Genomic DNA, 13,597 nt, shown 5'->3' with positions numbered 1-13,597 from the left:
GTATATATTTCCCTGTGCTATACAGTATAATCTTGTTTATCTGTTCTACATTTTGAAATCCCAATCTGTCCCTTCCCACCCCCCCACACGTACTTTTTATGAAGTTATAATCATGTTTGTATAAACGTCATCATTGTTATTTCTCACATATTTCTGAAACTTTATGTGTAATGTTTAATGTTTGCATATGACATAAATAAATATGCTGTATGTTGTGTATAATAAACAATTTAGGAAATTCAGAAAAGTGTAAAAATAAAGGTTACCTATAATCCTGCTACCTAGAGATAGCCATGCTTTATTATACTTCTTTCTAGTTTTTACTTTTATATTCTGTTATCATAAGAGTACACGCTTATAGTTGAGTATTTAGAAAGCACAGAGAATTTTAAATAGCTAGAGAAAAGCTCATAATCCTAGAATCCAGGGACGACCATGTAAATATGTTTAATATTGAGGTGTGTGTGTGTGTAATTTTTATAAAAATAATTTTAAAATGTGTATGGTTGGTCACACTGGATATACAATTTTGGATTATTCTCTTTTGTTATTATTTTTTAAATTTATTATTTTATTTGGGAGGAAGATAATTGGGTTTTTATTTATTTATTTATTTTTAAAGGTGGTACTGGGGATTGAACCCAGGACCTTGTGCTTGCTGGGCACATACTCTTCCACTGAGCTATCCTCTCCCCCTGGGTGTACAATTTTGTATCTCCGTTTCTGACAATACTAGAACACAATCTCATTTCTATGTCATTTTAAAACTCTCATGAGAAACTAATCTCTAATGACTGCCTGTTATTTCATCAGATGGCTATACCATGACTTAACTATTCCATTATTTTTAGAAGTTAGATTGCTTACAATATATTCAGTTCACTGAACGCTTTCGTGCATAAATTTTATGTACACATTGGATTATTTCCGTAGATGGATTCTTGTTGAGGGGGAGGTGATTAGGTTCATTGATTTATTTATTTTTTAACAGAGATACTGGGGATTGAACCCAGGACCTCTTGCATGCTAAGCATGCACCCTACCACTGAGCTATACCCTCCCCCCTTCCTTAGATGGATTCTTGGATTGAACATACTTAAGGCTCTGGACATATCTTGTCAAATTGCCTAACACTTTTACCAGAGGGGTACTCAATAAATATTAATGGAGAGTGAAAAGCTGCTCTCTGCCAGGATATATCATTCCTGTAGAAGAGGCTGATAATGGAGTGAACTCACAAGAATGGCGTTCTTGCTCCTGTGGTAATGCAGGCCTGGCTAAGGGCTGAGTAATTTCATGCTGACTGTTTAAACTGCAGTAACTGTGTAGAGGACTGATTGATAGGACATTCCTGTGAGGACTGATCTTTAGTTTCACAGTTCAAATGTATGTATGCAACTGCCTCTTCCAAAGGGGTATAAACAGCTTTAAACCCTTGCAGATCACTTGGTGAATGGGCTCTGTTATGAAATAAGAATTAGGTGAAACAAATAACTGAAAGTTCCTTCCACAGAAAAGAGGTGTCTGGAAAGAGCTGAGATTCAACAACCTACTGCCTTCTGTGTTAGAGGGCTTGACCAGTTCCACGCTCCTCCCCTTGGCTTGAAGGATGTGAACGTGGCCCCAGTCCCCCTTTCAGCCTTTCGTCCCACTGCTTCGCTTTGTGGACCCCACGCATACCCAGGAAAACTGGAATTATTGCTGACCTACCCACACTTCTGCTTTGTGCTTTTCCTTTCTGATGGCCTTTGTTCACAGGTTCTCCCCTTGAGATATGCACCTGTCCCCTTTTGGTTTGGTTTTGTTGTTTTATGGGGAGGAAGAGGGGGAGGTTGATTATTAAGTTCTGAGGGTATAGGTGACTTTATTCTCATTTGGGGATAAAAAAAGCATCTTATAGAAAATATTAAGGCCCTTTTTATCACCAACTCCAATCTCAGTTCCCCTTTCTCCTGTCACTAGAGGATTTCTTTCTCTGACAAGCTCTGTCTCACCATGGGCATGATGGCTGCCAAATGCTCAAAATTCGTATCCTTCCAGCTTCGCAGCCTCACTGCTGAGAGAAGATCTTTACCTGTAACTTGAAGGAAAAGGCCAGTGGAGGAGTCTTGTTGGCTTAGCATGGGTCTCATGGGGGGGGGGTGTCACATGCACATCCCTGGACCACTCACTGGCCAGAGAATGGAGTGTTTGAATTGGCTAAACCCAGACCCCTTCCTACCTAAACTTTCCTAGAGAGTCCATGTTCTAAAGGTGTTTTGGGATGTTGACTGGGTTAAATAATCATTCACTCTTTTTCTTCTTCATTGTTAACTAAGGCTATGTGAAAAGATATTGGAGTTGGCTTTGAAGGAGGAAAAGATAGATTTTATGTTGACATATTGCAGAGGAAGCTTTCAAATGAAGAGCATAATTAGTGAGAAGTCTGAGCGTGTGGGTAGTTGAACAGTAAAAGTAGGTGTCTGAAAGAGTGTTGATTGAACTAGACTGAAAGATATAATTGGTAAGAGAGGAGAGCTGAAGCTAGAGTCCGGAAAAGTGTATTATAGAACTTTAAAAAGGAGAATGATTTACTAATAGGCAGAAGGCTGAGTAATTGTGGAGGCAGATTCTTTCACTACGGGATTAAAAGAGGTCATGCAAATGAATTTTATACAACTACACAGAGGTGAGGTAATGGGAGTATTATATTAAATTGTCCTATATGATAAATAACAAAAACTTTACCCAAGGCTCACACAGTAGCCTGCTTATTAGAAACAGAGTAAAATTCATACTATATGTTTCCAAGGGTATGTTGCCATACAAGTTTACCGAAACTCTTTCAGACTGGCCAGAGAGGAAGAAGCACTAACAGGCTTAACAAGATCAAAATTTAACGAAGTTCAGAGGAGATACCAAGTCAGGTTGTATAACTCAGGTGATAGCACATTTAGCTGAAGAAAGGGGACTGAGAGCAAAGGTGAAAATTGATTATTGTCAATTAATGGTGATATCCTAAACTCTTAAATTCTTAAACTGACTCTTAAACTACATTTTTGATTAAGGGGGAGAGGCAGCCCAGGATGGAGAAGTGTGTTGGGGATCAATAGGATGTCAGGTTGCTTCGTAAGCCTGGAGAATAAGGGATCACATTCAGAAGTATGTAGCCTTGGAGGTGGTAGGCAATCAGAGTGCTGGGAAAGATCTATGACCAGAGCCCATTAGACACTCTGATTGTGCAGTCACACCCTCTGGAACACTGGGGCGAAGGGGGAGGTAACTGGAGAAGCAGCCAGTGAAGCAGAAGATAGTTGGCTAAAGCAGAAGGGTCCCCTGCAGTGGCCTGACCATTAAATCAGCTCCGTAGCCAGGGTCTCTGCACACTCATCTCCAAATGGAGAGTTGTTCAAGCCATTCACACACGAGTTCACATAGGATGTCTTTACAAGACCACATGGAGGTGAATGTCTGCTTTCTTTTCATCTTCTTTATTCTAAGAACATTCAGATACTTCGAAAATGAAGAGAAACTATATGAGACACTGACGACTGAGGGTGGCTCCAAATAGGGCAACAGGATTGACGGGTAGGGCCCAGGACTCTTGGCCCTTTCATACTTTGGTCGTTATTGCAGTTGAGGGCATTATGGGGAGGTAGGGGCTGAGATATCCATAAAGAGCAGAAACTTTATAAGCCAATTTTAACTGTGAATTTCACCCAGATTATGAAAGAACAAAGTAATTTGCCCTATTGCCTCGTCTACTTTTAATGTCTTCCCTTTTGCCCCATCTGTTACATCTCCCTTTTCATCCTCCTCCTGAACTTCCCTGACAGCTCACTATCCCTCTCCGCACTCCACCCCAACCAGCTGCCACCACACACACCATCCCCATCAATCACCAGGCCTTGGGAGGTCCTGCTAACCTTAGGGCCAAACTGTAAACTGGGTTTTTTCTTCAGTTCTCAGTAGTACAGCTGAGGCCAAGCCAGGGTATCTAAGCCAGACTGTGTGCTTGGATATGACAGAAGGAAGGCTCTAGCAACTAGACTGTAAAGATAACAGATCGTTGTGTATTACCTACAATTTGAGTTCTCCTGCAGTGTCACTCATCTGGCAGGAGCTGGCTTCTCTCTCTCTCCCTCTTTATTTTTTCTCTCAAAAGATAAAACATGAGAGAGAAGCCTGCTTAAGTTCCCTTTCTGAATATATCACCTCCGAGGGAATCAAGTCCTAAAGGTAGTGCATGTTCCTTCTCCAAGTTTTCATGCTTTAAATATATGTATGCAAACATGTACTATCTATATAGTGTTGCTTTTTAAAAAATCTACATACGTCGTGTATCATACACATAAACTTCTGCGTTTCTACTCAGCATTGTGTTTTCAGGATTTTCTCTATGTATTAATGCTTACAGTTCTAGTTTGTTCATTTTTATCTGTATTTCATTATATGAATAGGTCATAATTTCTTTGTTTCCCTATTTGATGACTATTTAGGCTACTTCAGTTTTTTGACATTAAAAATAAGACTGCATGTACATCTCTGTGTATCTTTTTGTGCGTGTGTGCATGTTTGAGAATTTCTTTAGATTATACCTAAAAGTAAAACTTCTGTAGGGTAGACACCTCTTAACTTCACTAAAAATTACCAAACTATAATTGTAGTTGTTCCAGTCTACATGCCCACCAACAGCATATGAGAATCTTTATTTCTCTACATCTTGGCCAACACTTGGCATTATCTGACTTTAAAGTTTTTCCCTTCTGGTATGTATGAAATCACATCTCATTGAATTTAATTTGCACTTTCCTGACTACTAATAGAATAAATGTCTTCTTCCTCAATTTTCTACCATAGTATCCTATTTATTTCTTTCACGGCACTCATCACAAGCTGTTATTATGAATTGGCTGATTTGTGTGTTTATTGTCTGCCTCCCTGTCTAGAACATAATCTCTGTTAGAGCAGGGATCACATCTCTTGTTTACTGTTTTGTCCTCAGAGCTCAGTCCAGGGTCTGGTAGTGGAGCTTCAGTAAATACATAATTGTTTAATGAATGAGCCTGGTGTTGGTGGAGGGGGTTCCTCAATAAGTCTGAGATTACTACACGGGAAATGTTCATTCTGCAACAGGAATTTGTGTCTTTATATTCCTCCCATCCAAACCCTGTATTTTATTTCATAGCTAGTTCACAGTGCCCGATTCTCTCCTTCATTTCTTAACTTCTCTTTGAGTAGGCTCGAATAGAAGGCAGCAAGCAGTTAAGAGAATAGCAGAAACATTGAGTCACTGGTGGTTTGATCTGATAGAGAGATCAACTCCAGCGTGAGGCCTATAATTTGAGATACACTGATGTTCAGTTAGCATAAAATTGTTCTGTGCTCCACAAGAACCAAGACTCTGATGAGGTTCATTGTTCAATAGGAAATTAAGTTGGAAGTCCTTTCCTTTTTTTTTTTTTAATTAAAAAAAATTTTTTAATGGAGGTACTGGGGATTGAACCAAGGACCTTGTGCATGCTAAACATGCACTCTACCACTGAGCTATGACTGGCCTTGAAGTCCTTTGCTTTTGCTGAGAATCTTATTGACAAAGTTAATCTTGTCTTTTCTAAGATCGGTACTGACTTTGTCAGCAAAAATTCACTAGACTAGGCATGATAGTTTTTTATTTTTGAGAAATACAGATGTTGAAGAAGACTAGAATAAATCTCAGTTAACTTTTCTACAGTCTCTTTCTTTTCCACCCAGCCACTCTTAGTGCAGTTCCCAGCAGCTCTGACTGCATCTTACGACAGCTTTATTCAGTTCCTGAGCTCTGCTCTGACTACATCTTAAACTTTACTTGTTGCCTTGGTGAGAATCCTTTGGGATGCAGGGAACAAACCCACCCAAATAGCTTAAAACAGAGGCAGTGCAGGGATGTTTCAGAACTTAAGAGCACACACAGCTGGAACCAGGAATTAGAGTTGTGGAAATACCTACTATAAGTTCCAAGTTTTCTTCTCTTTGCAAGAGAACCAAGCTGAGGATGGAGTCTCTTACTGCCAGTTACAAATTCTCAGGGAAGGATGCTGACCTAGCATGGACCAAATGCCCACCTGAGTCCAGGAAGCCATGGCCATAAATTATAGTTGGCAAACAGGGCAGCCAAGGACCATTCCTGTAGTGTGTAGATGACACAGCAGGGCAGCTCCCAGGAAAGGGGAGAATCTTTAGATGTCTACTGAACTTCAGTAGCTGAACACGCATTTAGAGGCTCTGAAGCATCTGCCTTTTTTACTCAGTAGCTTCTTCAGATCTTCTGCTTCCTTAACTTTCCTTTCCCCGGGTCCTACCTGGCTCATTACTCAACTTGCTGATCTCCTTGCCGTAACCATATTCTCAACAGATCCCTGACTTTTCCCACTTAAGAAAGTGAACTTTGTAGATAAGATGTGTTCTTCCCTTGTTTGTTTTCCTGTTACATGCAAAAGGAATTAGAAAGTAGGAATATTCTGTGTAATATAACGTCTCTCTGGTGGGCTTATAATTCAGTGATGTGAATAGTGGGAAAGAACGATGAATCAGGTGTTGTGACACTTCAGCAGCCTGGGAGGTCCATTCTGCCTTTGCTGAGACCTTTACATTCTCTTGTTACAGGAACATGATATAGAAACAACTCATGGTATGGTCCACGTCACTATCAGAGGCCTACCGAAGGGAAACAGACCAGTTATTCTGACATACCATGACATTGGCCTCAATCGTATGTATTTGATTTTATACCTTCCCTTTTTATTATGATTCGTAATCTTTGTCTATTTTTAAAAAGCGCACAAGAAACCCCACTATTCTAATAGAGCATAGGTTTTCTCCTCTCTGCCTTAACCTTCCCTCCTCGTGCTACATGTGTTCATGGCAGAATTAAAGTTCCTGGGAAGTGTGCAGGGAAAATCCATTTGGGGAGAGGATACTAGAATTATCTGTCACTGTGTCTCATATGTGTCATATCTGCTAAAGGACTGAAGATTGTATGATGAACTGGTTAAGGAAGTAGAACTGAAATCAGTTGCTTTTTTTTTTTTAATCTATACTTGGTTTTTTTCATAATTCAGGTTAGAAAATTATTTGAACTGAACTTTGTTGTGAGCTCTTCAGTGAATTAGTAAAAGTATTCTTGCTACAGCCTGTCATCAGTGACTTTAAGTGGATTTTTCTGGATGGCAGTGTAAGGTTGTGGCCCTAGCCCCAGGCACACAGAGTCTGTGTACATGCCTTTTTTTCCACACTCCTCTGGCTTTCAGAGGTGACCTGCATTGGAGGCTACAGTCTAGTGTTGGAGCTTTTGTGGCCTCTTTAGCATGAAAAGGAATTTAAGCCGTTACACCAACAGGGTAGAAATTGAAGCAGCAACCCTCCCCTGCACCCCAGCAGTTTTGCCGACAGACAGTCTTCCCCATGGTAAGTGTAAGCAGCCCAAGTTACTCACTGTAGCCAGGTTCCTGGGATATGGTCAGTGTCTCTGTGTTGGGTAGGGGCATAAGATACATGAAAAATGACAGTATTATGGGTGTAAGATTGTTTTGTGCAACACCAGGATTGGCTTCCACTCTAGACATTGTGTAGAATTGAGGATTAGTTGTTTTCAAGTAATTGAGACATCTGATATTTAGCTTCTAGGGCAGCTTGGATCATGCAGATTGTTCGGACACCTCACTTTAGTGGGACAGTGATTCAAAGGGAGTAAAAGAGATGATGATGTGGAATTTATTGAGTGGAGGAAAACTGGGGAGAAATGAAGAGCCTGTGACTTACGAGTATTTTTACTTTTGCAGATAAGTCCTGTTTCAATGCGTTCTTTAACTTTGAGGATATGCAGGAGATCACCCAGCATTTTGCTGTCTGTCATGTGGACGCTCCAGGCCAGCAGGAAGGTGCACCCCCTTTCCCAACTGGGTAAGACCACAAGCAAGACCTTCTGGAAGACATGCTCTCAGAGAGCGGGCAACTGAGCTCCAGTGAGCCAAGTAACGTGTGCTTCCCTCCCAGCTGATTGTAGCACAGCCTGTAGGTTATGCTCATCAACTGACCATCCACGTACTTTCTCTCCTCGCTCTGAGAGGACTGTTACGCACAGTCTGTTCAGGAAAACTGCATGGTTTCCTGTATCCAGGAATGACCCTCCGTGGATGGCCTTTATAAAAGCACAAGGCACAAGGCACAAGGGTCTGGAACATCCAGTTCTCACTGTCTCTTATCTGTCCCCTTCCTCATCTATTTAAAATCTGTCATTTTTATGTCCCTCCCTGAAGCTCCCAACTACCTAGGCCCAAACACAGATCCCTCCACGCTTCCTGGGTGCACCCTGCCCTTCCCTCCAGTCTGGTGACAGAATTTGAATGTTGGTGTAACCGTTTATTCCAATTCAGAGGTGCATTTTACTTGGACGTGGAGCTCTCAGCCTCATGCTAAGCCTGCTTTGCATGGCTTTTCCCCGGGCATTATAATTATTGAGAAGACCTTGGAGGAGTGAAAGCGCGGGCTGTGGAATGCTAATTCCTCCCCTCTCCCTTTACTCATCTGCGGAGCTGCCTTTGCCAGTGACTGCTGGGAAACAGACCCTGGCAGATGAGTAACAGCCAACACTTATATAGTACTTAAATAATATCCTGACAGTGCCTTACATACTTTCTCCCTGCTTTTCCTGGATTCCTAGCCTGAGTCAGTTCCTGGGCTTGTTTGACCAGTAGTTTGTATCATAAACCAAATTCAAAAGTAAATAATAAAGTAACCGTGTTATCCTAGGCCTAAGTAATACCAATCGGCATTTATAGTGCAGAGCCCAGGATTTGTGACCATGTGCTGAAGCCCAGTAAAGCTTTGTTTACTTGTGGATTTAGCTGCCTGACATAAGCAGCAGACCAAGAGCCACTTCCTCAGTTGACTCTTACCGCTGAAAGTTTACTAAACCTGAACCCCAACTGGAGTGATTATTAGGGGTTTGGAAATACCCTAGAGAGAGCCATGTTTCCTGTTTTTGCACATGACTTCCTCTGGTTCCAGAGATTGCTCTTTTAGGATATAGAAAAATATAGGGTTTGTTTTTGTGTTTTTGTTTTTGTTTTTGTTTTTGTTTTACTTTCTTCTTAATGTGGCAGTTGTAGAGAATCGCACAGTATGCCACAGTCATTTCCAGGTACCACATCACCTCCTTTGACAAACGGAGTGCTTTTGCCTAGAACCCTGTGCTTTTCTAGCCGTTCTAGTGATTGGGAAGTGTGAGTGCATTCTAATTCAGGAGATATCCTTCTGGATTTCAGGTACCAGTACCCCACAATGGATGAGCTGGCTGAAATGCTGCTTTCTGTTCTCACCCACTTAAAGTGAGTTCATTCTGCAATTCTCCCACGTGGTTTTTGGTTTTTTGTTTTTCACACTTTGTACTGTGTGTCTGATCTATAGGGGTATGATGGTGAGCAAAACAGTGTGGTCACTACCCTTGTGGAGTGTGAAGCTTACATTTTAGTGGGGAAATAATTAACAGGTAAGCAAACAAAATTCACAACTTAGGTGGTAGAGCAGAAGTCAGTGGGGATGTTGCGGCAGGGAATGGGGGCAGGATCCGCACCAATAAGGTGAACTGAGGCATGCCTCTCTAAGAAGGAGTTATGTAGGTTGACACCTGGAGGAGAAAAAGGAGCTACCTAGAAAGAGCCAGGGCACGGGGATTCCAGGCAGAAGGAATAAGCTGAAAAGGCCCGAGAGCAAGTGAGCAAGTGGGAGAAAGGCACAGGGTGAAATTCGAGAAGTAGACAAGGACCAGATAACATAGGTCTCACAGATCAGGTAAGAATTGTGATTTTATTCAAAAGACAAAGGGAAAAACACTGAAGGGTTTTAAGTAGGGGGGTGATATCCATTTTAGCCTTTCAGAATGGTCACTCTAGATACATAAATTGCACATCAGTAAAGCCATTTACATTTTTTAAAAGGATTACTGTAGCTGTGGAGAGAATGGTTTAGAGAGCAGTAAATGAGAAAAAGCAGGGAGACCATTACAGCAGTCTGGCAAGTAATAACGATGGCTTGGTACTGGCTGTTGCCCAGGGGGTGGAATGAAGTAGGTGGAGGCAGATGGAAATGTTTTGAAGGTGGACTCTGTAGGAACTGCTGATGGGTTGGACATGGAGGTGATAGTGAACTGTCAAGGGTGACGCCCAGGTTTTAATCATATTTCATTTAACCCTTAAAATCAACTTAGAAGTCGGTGGTCGTATCCTTGTTTTTTAGATAGGGAACTCAGGCTCAGGAAATTAGAGAAACTTGACCAGATTCTACATCCAGTAAGCATGAGAGCCAGATTTGAATCCAGTTGTATTCTTTCCATGATGCCACACTACCTCCAAATGAGTTAACCCTGTCCATGTTGGTGTGTCCCGTTCACAGTCTGAAAAGCATCATTGGGGTTGGAGTTGGAGCTGGAGCTTACATCCTCAGCAGATTTGCAGTAAGTACATGGAAGATTAGTCTCAATGCCCTTGGGGCACGGCCTAGGTCATAGCTCTTACTGCCGTGTTAAATGACAAGGAACTGTTGTGTGTCTTAGGTCAGTTTTTCTGTAAATTCTGTCAACAACAGACACAGGTTTGTGTAAAGCCTTACTCTGTACTTGCAGCACCTGAAAAATCACAAGTGAGGGCCATACAGCATCAGTAAAAAGCAATTCTTAGGGAATACTTATGGTGGAGTTTCACACAGCCATTAAAATTTTGTAAGAAGAGCATATAATGGTATGCAATTTCACATACTTTATAACCTTAACAAAAAGTTTAGAATACAGATGCACATAAGTAAGCATAGGAAAGAACTGGGAGAAAACATACCAAAATGCTAACAGGGATTGTTGTTGTGTGTGTGGTAAGATACTATGAGGTTTTATTTTCTGCTTTTTATAATTTATCTGTTAATCAGATTTTCTATATTGAGCATAATTGGCATAATCAAAGGGAAAATAGTAAGCTGAAGAGTTTTGAGTTTGCATAGAAATGTTCATATTGATTTTTATTTAAGGAACTCTCAGATGCCTTCATAAACCTATTTATGTGGTTTTAGGGAGAAAACCTAAACCCCTAGTGTGTAAGTGTATACGTACGAAATAGCCAGTCTAAGCTCAGCAGCCCCTGTGCCACGAAGTCCAAGGGCACTGCCCCAGCAGGGGAGATTCCCGCCCCGCGCCCCCCTGCCCACCATGAGCGCAGCAACTATAGAGATACCAGGTGCCCTCCTCTGCTTTGGAAATAAAAAACTGTCTCCCCCATAGATCCTTGCAGGGCAGGATCCTCTGATAGCGACTTAAGAAGCTGGTTTTCCAGACGCTGATTTAGATTTAAAGAGCTGTTTTTCTAAATGTCCTCCCTGGCACCTCTCTGACCTTTCTTACGTTCAGATCTGAGGCACTGAGGCCTAGTAAGAGCTGATGAGCCAGGTTCCAGTATTTTCAGAAGAAGCTGGGGGAGGGGCTCTCATATAGTTGTCTTTGTCTCATTTCAGCTCAATTACCCGGAGCTCGTGGAAGGTCTCGTGCTCATTAACGTTGACCCTTGCGCCAAAGGCTGGATTGACTGGGCAGCTTCCAAAGTAAGACCAGATGGTGTCCATTGGCTCATCTCTTGGTCCCTTCTCAAAATGGCTTCTTACCTGTTTTTTATTTTCACTTTTTCATTGAGGTATATACAGTTAAGGGCAAGAAGTTTTAAGTATACAGCTTAGTGAATGTTTACACATGTAATCACCACCCAGTCAATATACAGAATATTTCCAGCTCTGTACTGAATTAATACTTTCTCCCTTTCCCAGAAGTAACTGTTATTCTGAGTTCTTTCACAAAATAGATTGGTTTTATCTATTCTTAAGTGTCATATAATTGGAATAATAGAATATGTAATTTTTTTGAGTATGTATTCTTTTGCATCTCCCTTCTTTCATTCACCATTGTCTATGAATCTCATTCATGAATGGAATAATAGGCGACCAAAAAAATGTCTTGTTTATTTAAGGAAATGAGAAAATTCTCATGTTTAAAAAACAGACAATAATGTTTTGTTAAATACATACATGCATAAGGGAAAATAATTTGTTACGAGTAGTTACATCTTTGGCTGGTAGCATTATAGATGATTCTTTTCTTTTTTTCTATATTTTTCTAATTTTCTATGATAAATATGTATTTCTTTTATAAGTTATTTTATTTTTAAAAAATGTTGCCTATTCACTTTTTATTTATTAAAAAAAATTTTTTTTAGTGAAAGTACTGGGGATTGAACCCAGGACCTCATGCATGCTAAGCATGCATTCTACCACTAAGCTATACCCTCCCCCTGTATAATTATTTTAAAAGATTAAATTATTCCATCTACTAGCAGACCAGATTCTAAAAAATTTATCCGTTCCTCCCCATGTTTAACTTCTAGAGAAATGATGCAAATCTTAGCTTTGGATGAAATATATTAACAATGCTATAGCCAAATATTGTGGAAATTTTCTTACAACCTGACTTACTGAGAATTTGTTCTGATTCCTGTCTAGTTTGTGAGTACATTAAAACTTTCCTGAACATTCTCAATAATGTGAAACAGCTTAATAAAAATTCTTATAAAACTTCAGAATGACCTTATGAGTATTAAACATGAAATGAAATTGGTTATTAATTCTAATTTAATTTGTATCCTGTGGATCATTGATAACCCATGTGGAGATTCCTGGACTTCTTCCTGAATCTTTCTGGGACCTTGTGGTCCTGCTCCACCTTTATCCATGTCTGTCTCCCGTATCTCCTCTCCTCCATCTCCACCCCCAACTTGATACTTCACCTCTGATCCAAGTCAGTAGTAAGAATTGAGCATAAGTTCAACAAAGAAGCCATAAAGGGAATCAGCAACATAATTTGAGCTGGGAATTTTTTTGAAAATAGACTAACAGTCTGCAGATTCACACAGATTGATGCATTTATTAGGCTGTGATATACATAGTTTTGAAATGGGAAAAATTAGGAGAAAAATATTCAAAACGCAAGAACATTCTGTAAACATGGCCATGTCCTCCCACTCCCTGAAATGAAGATAGCAAAAACTGGAGGAAAGGAGAAAAATGTGTTTTTTTCTTGTGGATGGCTTGGAAATGGTTGTGAGTCAATCCTTATTAGCCATAAATCCAGTGTAAGGCAGAAATATAGGCAGGAGTGAGGTAGCTAATAACCATGAGTTCCGTGTCTCAACTTTCCAAAGAAGTAATAGCCAGCATTTCGTGCAGCCACCTGTTTTCAGAGCAGGCTGTGTCATTACCCTCGAAGGAAGACTTCACTTTTTTTCTCGTTTGTTTCCTGTTCTTGTGTTTCTTGGAACCACTGTCTCATGAAAATGTGTGACGCTGAGTTATGTTTTTTTTTTTTGTCAAAGGATAACATATATACTGTAAAGTGCACAGCTTAATAAATTTTTACCTATGCTTACTCCCTTGACACAACATTTTTTATCTTTTTAGCTCTCAGGCTTGACAACCAATGTTGTGGACATTATTTTGGCTCATCACTTTGGGCAGGTAAGTTCCCGTTCCAGCCAGGAGAGCTGTGTTTATT

At 40.5% G+C, this 13,597-nt stretch overlaps 1 protein-coding gene across 2 annotated transcripts in view; it reads left to right on the top strand.

Annotated features, from left to right (window-relative positions):
- NDRG3 (NDRG family member 3) overlaps positions 1 to 13,597 on the top strand; it is a 60,888-nt gene that overhangs the window by 28,399 nt on the left and 18,892 nt on the right. For both annotated transcript variants that reach the window (XM_006202570.4, XM_015237838.3), the window contains 6 exons: positions 6,625 to 6,730; positions 7,800 to 7,920; positions 9,285 to 9,347; positions 10,411 to 10,471; positions 11,515 to 11,601; positions 13,504 to 13,560. In XM_006202570.4, the coding sequence (XP_006202632.1) occupies positions 6,625 to 6,730; positions 7,800 to 7,920; positions 9,285 to 9,347; positions 10,411 to 10,471; positions 11,515 to 11,601; positions 13,504 to 13,560 (495 nt within the window). The remainder of the gene's footprint in view (positions 1 to 6,624; positions 6,731 to 7,799; positions 7,921 to 9,284; positions 9,348 to 10,410; positions 10,472 to 11,514; positions 11,602 to 13,503; positions 13,561 to 13,597) is intronic.

The sequence above is a fragment of the Vicugna pacos genome, chromosome 19 (assembly GCF_048564905.1).
Source record: "Vicugna pacos chromosome 19, VicPac4, whole genome shotgun sequence".
NCBI lineage: Eukaryota > Metazoa > Chordata > Mammalia > Artiodactyla > Camelidae > Vicugna > Vicugna pacos.
Note: the sequence above shows the minus strand (reverse complement) of the source record. Positions and strands in the feature narration are given on the sequence as shown.